Source organism: Tribolium castaneum, chromosome 8, assembly GCF_031307605.1.
Source record: "Tribolium castaneum strain GA2 chromosome 8, icTriCast1.1, whole genome shotgun sequence".
Taxonomy (NCBI): domain Eukaryota; kingdom Metazoa; phylum Arthropoda; class Insecta; order Coleoptera; family Tenebrionidae; genus Tribolium; species Tribolium castaneum.
In genome coordinates, this window is record NC_087401.1 from 8,140,153 (window position 1) to 8,149,481 (window position 9,329).

The 9,329-nt window shown below is 30.2% G+C and overlaps 1 protein-coding gene across 1 annotated transcript; it reads right to left on the minus strand.

Moving 5' to 3' along the window:
* Positions 1-1,461: 1,461 nt before the first annotated feature.
* LOC659528 (uncharacterized) lies at positions 1,462-6,483 on the minus strand. Its single transcript, XM_015981024.2, has 8 exons — positions 6,283-6,483; positions 5,992-6,235; positions 5,809-5,942; positions 5,463-5,759; positions 2,341-2,520; positions 2,053-2,293; positions 1,868-2,001; positions 1,462-1,819 (listed from the first exon to the last, which is right to left on the minus strand). Exons 1-8 carry the CDS (start codon positions 6,335-6,337, stop codon positions 1,515-1,517), a joined length of 1,590 nt encoding a protein of 529 aa, XP_015836510.1. The 5' UTR covers positions 6,338-6,483; the 3' UTR covers positions 1,462-1,514.
* Between the last annotated feature and the right edge of the window lie 2,846 nt (positions 6,484-9,329).

The following is a 9,329-nucleotide window of genomic DNA, read 5'->3' on the forward strand; positions in this document are numbered from 1 at the left end:
GACACTTTCCATAGGCGAATATTGATTCCTTTTTCAACAACACGGACATTTCAGCCACTGTTGTTCGTTTTTAAAGTAATTTCACAATTAAAACAATTTTACTTTTCTGACAGCGCGCACATTTTTCACAGTTTTTTTCAGTGGTACACAAAATGCCGCATTGAAATGCTTCATCAATTGCTTCAAAAGGTGACTGCTCAAATACTTTCAAAATTTGGATGAAGTTTTTAACAACAAAACTTATTTTTTTTCTTGGATCAGCCGAGCGATTTGATTAATTTTTTGGGTGGCCATTTATTTTTCGGGGTTTAATGATCCAACGGTAATTTGGCTTAATTTTAAATAAAAGAAATGTTTTAAAATTTCATTTTTTAATTTGAGGTCATTTTTTTGCCCCTAATTGAAAGACCACCTCCTAAAATATGTGCATTCTAAATTTCATAACAATCGGTTGACAAATAACTAAGCTCGAAAGTCTTAGCTGAGACAGCCTGTATAAGTAAACGCTCGAAGCACAAAAAATTGCGCCATTTTCGACATTTCAACTAGTTCCTAAAAAACTGAAATACTTTTTTCAATTTCAATTTTTCAAAGTCTTGTTGTTAAACGAGCTTAAAGAATGAAATATTCAATTTGCTGTTTTTTTTTCAAATTTTTGACCAAAATAATTTAGACATGATTCGATAAATAAATACTCTTTATTTTTTATTTTTTTATTTTATTGTTATCTACAGTCCAATTTAGCAATTGCTCATCTCGATTTATCAAATTTCCACAAAAAACTTTTAAGCACAAAAATTTAAAGCTTGAAAAAACATGTATATATTAAAAAAACATAAAAATTTTCGCCATAATTTAGGAATTGTTTAATAATTGTTTTTGTAATGTTTAAAAGCTCAAAAATGGCAATTGCAATTTTTTAACCAAGGTTGGCAAAATTTTACAATGAAAACCGAGTTTTCAGCTTGAAAAATATTTTTTCCAGTTTTATTTTTAACATTTAGTCGATTCTAAGACATAAAAACATCATTTTGATCATCCTTTTATGACTAAAATTACGTTATGTGTACCTAACTTATAAGCATCAGTATTCTAAAACATTTATTTGTTTGAAGAAAATTGCATTTTCCGGTTGTCACTTGAAATGTGATTTAAAAACATAATAAATAAATCACAAACCTTGTATTTGTCATCATCAATAAAATTTCCAAACACTTATTGGCTAACAAAATATTTACTCAACTATGATTAATATTTACGTTTTAAACCAAAATCACAATCAATTAAAATACCGAATTTTAAGGCCTCTATTAACCTTGTCTCTGACCCAATTATAGTAATTTCCGTAATTAAATAATTAATTCTAATTCCAATCAAATTGTGACGTACTGGAATTTTCTTATCCTTGTTTTTACAGCCAGTGACGCGTTTTTCTTAATTTTTATTGTTCATTATCACCAATGACGCGATTTTATTACCCATTTATTTAATTACAATGTTGTACATAGTGATAACTATTTTTCGCCGAAAGCATCCTCAAGGGAGACCACCGACCAAAAATTATTCAACAGCGTTTGAATTATCTGGTTCATGACTTCCGAATATCCACCTTTCACATCTTCGAAGACTTCACTCCAGTTATCATTCAACACTTTGTTGATGTTATCACCCAGGGCCTTATCACCGTTGAAGAGATTATCGAAATGGTAGTAAACATGGCTGACGTCTAGTGATAAGTGATGGTCAACGAACCTCAAATATGTTTTTCCACTTCGTTTCACAGTCTCGTAATTGAAATATCCCGCAATCGTTACGTTTTCTAGTGATAACAATAAATTACCTAAACAAAAAAATATTCCAAACTTACTTAACACAATGGTACTTTCCCCTTCACCCTGTATCGGCAAAAGCAAAACCCTGCCACTTAACTTATAATCACACTTTTTCGTAACTTCAGGAATGTGGCTGTCGATAATTAGCGTATTTTTCTTAAAATCAAATCTGAAAAAAAATTATCAGAAATTTAGCGAAGGCAAATCAATTAATTGTTACTCAAATTTTTCCAATAAAACGTGTTCAAATCCGTGAAAATTACAATTATGGAAACGTTGCTCGACGGCGACGGCCCTTTTGCCCGACCCAATCACCAGTGACGGAATCAGTAAGGGTTTGAGCCCCGGTATTCTCAGATCTTTGAACGGGTGAACTAGCTGGTGAATATTAAACTCAGCTGCTTCCCTCAAACACTTGGGAAAGTCCGGATCTGAGCGTTTGCACAGTTTGAAAGTGTGGGCTAAAATTTTGAGTTTCGTTTTCTCTCATTTTGAGGAAAAAACTTACGAAATTTCACAGCTTGGCACTTGAGGGCCACCACAAAAACAATTAACAACGTCTTCATGTTGTTTGCAATTTTTGTAAAACTCTTGTCTTTTATATGTGTAAATGTGTAAGTGTTTTTTTGCAAAATTATCAAAATAATTGCATTGTATTTCGCTGTAAACTGGAGAATCGCATTGGGATTTTAATTCCAAGGTTAAGATTGTGTTTTTTTTTCAGTTGTGGAAAAAATGTGACTGGCATGTGAACTAGATTTGGTTGGAGATAATGTTACATAATTAATTTTTATGGCGATTTTAATTGATTAAACTACGGATATCTAAAGGTTAGGATTAAAGCGACGTACAAATGAAACGTTCCCGTCCTCATATGTTCTATTAACGTCGCTAGAGAGCGCAGTTGTTCCATGACCGTCTAAATTTTCAGTAAAAATGGTTGTATTTCTATAACGGTTAGAACAATACCATCAAAAAAATACAGGCTTATAGAGCATTAAATTTTCACTAGTAAAACATAAACATTATACAAAAATTGTATCGTAAACTACATTTAAAAAATTTGAAATTTTTACCAATTTGCACTCTGCCCCATATTTTTGAAAACGCTGCTAATACGGTTACAGACACGAGTAAAATGATAGGAAGAAAGTTGTATACAATTAAATTTCCTATAAAAATATATATTCATCTTCAACCATTTAGGCCCCAAACTCGTTCAAAGACGCTCAAGCGGCGGATTTGCTTCATTTTGCCGGTGGTCAGGTAATAAAAATTTAATTTATACTTAAACCGTTGAAGATAGAAATATGGTGTCGCGGACTTTTTTGTAGAAAATTTAGTTCTCTACAACTTTGTTCCTTACATTTTTTTTGTATCTTTAACCGTATTCGCAGCGTTTTGAAAAATACGGAACGAAGCGCAAATTTCAAATTTTAAATATTTTTTCGTGTTTCTTAAGAAAATGTTAATTGTTAGTTGTTCTTAGTCTCAGTTAAAAGTGCAAAGTTCTATATTTATGCATTTTTTTCAAGTAATTAGTGAAACGAAAAAATATTAAATCAAAACACCAAAAAAACTTAGGTTCTATCCCCACCCTGGCCAATTTTTTTTCTCTAAATCTTATTACAATTAATTCTAAGGTAGAAAATCACAAAACTAAACTAAAGTCTGACTCATTTGTCATTATCGACAATAATTAATACTTTGTCGCATTTGAGTAATTAAAGACCTGTTCCACCTTGTTTGTTTCATTCTTAAATCATAACTTTTCCATGTAAAATACCTGGAAATTTGTTCCATTTCAATGGAAAAAACTAAGTCGATTCCGTTTATCTAATGAATGTTATTTTCCGTCATAATTAGGAGTTTAAAAATTGTAGAAAGCGCACATTTTTTGCTTATATCTCGAAAACGGTACATGCTACAGTAAATTCAGTAATAAATAAAATAAACATTCTAAGTTTTCCAACAAAACCATTCTTTAAAAGATTTTGTATCTCAAATAATAATCCGCAAAATCTTATTTTTTTTCTTCGACTAATATCGTGAGTACATGTGTCTTAAGTTTTCAGAAACAAAAATGTCAGGCATTAGATTTCTTATTGTATACAGGGTGACCCCGAGGTGCGTAATCGGTCTACAACTTTTTTATTACTTGTAATATTGCCATGCTCTTTTTATAATTCGATAGATCGACTTAAATTCCACGAACTAAAGATATTTTTATTAATCACAGGTTGTTGTATACAGGGTGGTCTACCAAAGTTATATTTTTTTATATTGAATATTCTATATATTTTTGCTTAATTAAATTCTACGCAAAAAAATAATATAACTTTATACGAACTCTTATGGGTCTATCTTTTTTTGTTTCGGAGTAATTCAACTTTTCGTTATAAACTGACCAATTTTTGAAAAATCACTTCGAAGTAGCCTATGAATATTTTTCAAAAAAATTACAACAAAAAAAACTAGAAATACCCTGTAGTTTTTACTTGAAACACGCAGATAATATACAGGTACCAAAACGCAAAAAGTTGAATAACTCTTTTTTTTTAAGTAAAACACCATGTATTTTTTTCAAGTATTGATAGCATTTTTGATAAACTTTCTAATGATATGCGGTAAGTATAGCAAATTTTAAGTATTTCGTAAAGTGTTTTTTTTATTTATTTTATTATTAATTTTTGATGAGCAAAATTCATTTATGTATCAAGTATTAATTAAATTACTAATATAATTAGTAACATTAGAACATATCAAAAAATAAATTACCAGTTGACTTATCAGATTCTAGGATAACACATTTTCTTCTAATAAAATAATTTTTTTGAAAAATCTCGAAAAATATTATATTGTATTATTATATATAAAACTATAAGGTATTTTAAATTTTTCTGTTGCAAATTTGCCGGAAAATATTCATAGACGACTTTGCAGCATTTTAAATTTTTTTTTTTTATAACGAAAAGTTGAATAATTTCAAAACGAAAAAAATAGACTCATAACAGTTTATACAATATTATAGTATTTTTTGCGTAGATTTCAGTTATAAAAAATATATAGAATGTTCCATTTAAAAAAATATAACTTTGGTTCACCACCCTGTATACAACACCCTGTGCATAATGGAAATATTTTTAGTTTGTAGACTTAAAGTCGATCTATCGTGTAATAAAAACAGCAAAGCAATATTTCAATTACCAAAAAAAGTTATAGAACGATTACATACCTCTGTGTCACCGTGTCTTTCTTACATTTCTTACTGAGTTTAATATGCGATTCTATGTTCAATAATTAATATTCTGTGAGTTTATTTAAAGAAATAAATTCAAAAACACAATGTAGTAGCAAATCCGAAAAAACGCCCTCATTTTCTGCAATAATTTATTGTAACAAAATTTATATACAAACAAGGTTTTATTTTTAATTAATCATTTCTACGCAGTTTTGTTCCAATTTAAATTTTAATTACCAACTCCTTGGCTTGGCTCAGTTCAATGTCAGTGTCAAGGTTTTTTAAGTTCATCAAAACGAAACGGAAATTGAAAAAATCACACAAGAATTCTCGTTTAAATCTTTTATTAATTATAATGCAAATATACAAAAAATACACTTAGAATTTCTAGTCGAAAGCTTCCTCAATCGAGACTTTGGCAAACAAATTATTGAGAATATTTTCAACCACGAGTCCAAAACCTTCCTCATAGCCCTTCTGAACATCAGCAAACACCTCCTTGTAGTTCTCGTTCAGTACTTTATTAATATTATCGCCCAGTTGTTTGTCACCATTGAACAAATTCTCGAAATCAAATGAAACAAAATCGGGGTTAAATGACACTGTGAAGGATTTGAAATTCATGAAATGTTTTCCCTTCTTTTGGACTTCTTCGAAGTTATAGTGGGCCCCAAGTTTAATATCCCCTGACAAAAAAAAAAATAGAAAAAATGTCAAAAATTTTGTAAAACCTACTTAAAATAACGGTGCTTTTGCCGGTGCCAACAATTGGTAAGAGGAGCACTTTGCCGTTGAGTTCGTAGTCACAGAGTTTTTTAATTTCAGGGATAAAGCCATTACCTTCAAGGACTTTTTTTTCAAAATCAAAACTGCAAAAAAATCAGAAAAAAAATAAAATAAGTGAAATAATGTACGAACCGGAAATTGTCCAAACGTAGTTTATCAATACCGTACAACTTGCAATTTTTGAAATTTTGTTGGACGTTAACCACCCCTTCAGACCCAGCCCCGATTTTAAGTTCACTAACTTCCAAAGGGTTCAGGCTCGGTAAATGAATTTCGGGGAAATCTTTAGTGAGCTGTGCAAGTCCATTATTGGCGGCTTCGAGGGTGCATTTGTCAAAATCGGGGTCTTTGCGGTTACATTTGTGAAAATTTGTGGCTAAAATTTGGTTGTTTTATTGGATCGAGTTTAAAAAAATCACTTACGAAACTTGGCACTTTGGGCCACCGCCACTAAAACCAAAACAATTGCTGTCTTCATCGTAAATAATGAAACGGGAGGTCGTCTCTAATATTTATATACTAGAGGCCTTTATTGTTATTATGAAAATCTTGTCCAACAAGTTTTTTTCTCAATGGAGATTTTGAATTATCATTACCATCTTAATTAACCACTTCTCATTAGGTTTGAGTTACGGAGTGAGTGCACTACTTATAAAAATGGCAAATAACCTTCGAAAATCAAATATTTACTCACGATTTGTTGACGCAAATTTGAATACGCGCTCCCGGCAAGAAATAAAAAACACAAACTTAAAAAAAAAATTCATTTCGCAAATTCACTCTGTATAACAACGCTCAAAATAAAAAATTAAATCTCCACTTTTAATTAATAAAGCTGTAATTGACATAAACATTTTACACTTCTTTACATTACAATAAATTAAATAAAATTGAACACAAAAATGTTTTTCAACTAAACTACATAAATATTTATTTACAATTTTGTAAAAAGTACATTTAGCGTTCATTAGACTATACCGCTGTTGAGTAATAGTCGCAGTTTGCAATCAAAAAGTAAAAATTAAACCGTGTGTATTGTTGGTTGCCTAAAACACTACACCAACTAATTCCTTGATTTTTTCAAAATATGGTTTTCTACATATAAAATTGTACCTAAAATACAGCTAAAATGCTATGCAACAAATAGTTTTCACAATATTTTTGACTTAATAACTAAATCAGTTGTTACCGTCCAAGTTGTCAGAGCAATGAATTTAAAAGAATTGTTATATGTATAGCAAGCAAAAAAAAAACAAACAGATAGACTTAGAGCATTAAATTCTCAATAATCAGACATAAACATAATATAAAAATTTTATCGTTAACTATATTTAAAAAAATTTCAAACTTCTACCAATTCTTCTACTTCTGTCCCTTATTTTTCAAAACGCCGCGAATACGGATACACTGCTTACAAATCCAAAAAAAATAACAAAATTGTAAAAATTTAGACTTTCTACACAAAAGTCTGTAAAACCAAATTCCTATCTTCAACAGTTTAAGCCACAAAGTCGTTCAAAAACGCTCAAGCTACGGATTTGCTTTATTTTGCCGGTGGACAAATATTGGAAACTTAATTTACGCTTAAATCGTTAAAGATAGAAATATTGTGTCGCGAACTTTTTTTGTAGAAAATTTAATTCTCTACAACTTTGTTTGTTACACTTTTTTTGTATCTTTAACAGTATTTGCAGCGTTCGCAAAAACATAAGGTGGAACGCAAATTGCTAATTTTAAGCGAGAATTTCTAGCGCACCATCGCATGTTTGACAAAACGCTGGAAATACGGTTAAATATACAAAAAAAAGTATAGGGAACAAAGATGTAAAAAATTAAATTTTCTATAAAAAGGTCTGGACACCATATTTCTATCTTCTATAGTTTAGGTTACTTACTACCGAGAAAATAAAACGTATCAGCGTCTCTGAACATCTTTAGAGCATAAACCGTTGAAGATAAAAATATAAAAAAAATTAATTCCCAACTGTATTCGCAGCGTTTTGAAAAATACGGGACGAAGTTTTAAGTAATTTTTTACTCATGTTTCTTATGAAAATTGTAGTCGACAGTTTTTCTCAGTCTGTAAGAGTGGAAAGCTCAACATTTATATATTTTTTTCCAAGTAATTAATGAATTAGTTAAAATTAAATTAATTTAAAACGATTTGACGCAAAACGGTATAACCATCAAAGCGCCCTCATATTTACTCGGCCGTACTATTTTTTTGGAGTTTAGAAAATACTGCAATTTTGTATCTCGTATTGCCTCCTAAGTTATAGTCCTCCCTAGTCCGGACTCACCCGGAACTCTCTGAAATTAACATAATTATAAGTAAAATGTTACAGAATTACGTAGTTTTTTTAATTCTAAAAAGCTAAAAAAATTTAAATCAGCTCCGGCCCAAACTATATTACAAATGACTTCGACTTTTTATTTTTTGAAAGATAATTGCGTTCAAATTTTGACGGTGTTTTTAATTTTGCTATGAAGTTTACAGTCTTCAAAAAACAGCGTTTAATTTTTTTCAGAAAAATGTTGTTTTTAACTTTTAACTGGCTGTACCGACGCTATCAAAAAACGTCAAATATACAGGGTGATTTTTTTAAGGCCTAGTCAGGGTGAGTCAGTGATATGGGCGTGCTCGATTGCACCTACAGTGTCAAAGATATCGAAATGAATCAAATGGCTTTGCAAATGAGAAATCAAAGTGCACGTGCTAAAATTATTTTGCTCTATACAGGCTGATTCATTTTTACATTGCAGCTTTTAACATATTTTTTTAAATAGCACATCCTGTATATTTGTACATATTTAAATTTACATTTTTTCAGGCTTTATAAATCAGTTTAGTTTTTTTGCTTTAACCATTCAGAAGTTATTTAATTTTTTCTACAATTTTGTGCGTCTGCAGGCACATTATTAAAAAATCGCAGTGTCCTTGGTTTTTGGAAAATCACGTTGGGATTTTGTCCGTGGGTAGACAAATGTCTGAAGTATCTTTTGGTGACAAGACCATACATTTGCATGGTAGCATTACCTTGCTGTGACACATTCATTTTGGTAAACTTTGAAGAACCATAACTTAATTTTTTAAAATAGCACTCTCTGTTTTTTATTACTGAGTATTTTTCAGCAGCTCATTTTACATCCTTTTCATCTCTTAATTTTTTTCCAAAAGTTGATAATTTCGGAGATAACGCAGTTTTTCTGAAAAACGTAAGTAAAATCCCTTGGATACCAACGTACTGTGCCATGTAAAACTATAGATTCTGACATAACAACACCAGACTGGCGTTTTTTGTACATGACGTTTTGATTTTGTTGTGAAAAAAAATTTTTCATGTAAATTGTATACACATCCCATCGAGATATAAACTTTAATTTTGATAAGAACTCAATAAATAAAAATTGAAAAAAACGACGACACTACTAGAGAAAATATGCAAGAAAGAATTAAAAAAGCTTTTCGT

What these genes read in the sequence shown, in the direction of transcription:
- LOC659528 (XM_015981024.2), bottom strand. Translation starts at nt 6,337, where the DNA reads ATGAAGACAGCAATTGTTTTGGTTTTAGTGGCGGTGGCCCAAAGTGCC. An exon ending in CTACGTTTGGACAATTTCCG is followed by an intron (nt 5,943 to 5,991) that starts GTTCGTACATTA and finishes ATTTTTTTGCAG; the next exon opens with TTTTGATTTTGAAAAAAAAG. An exon ending in GGAAAGTACCATTGTGTTAA is followed by an intron (nt 1,820 to 1,867) that starts GTAAGTTTGGAA and finishes TGTTATCACTAG; the next exon opens with AAAACGTAACGATTGCGGGA.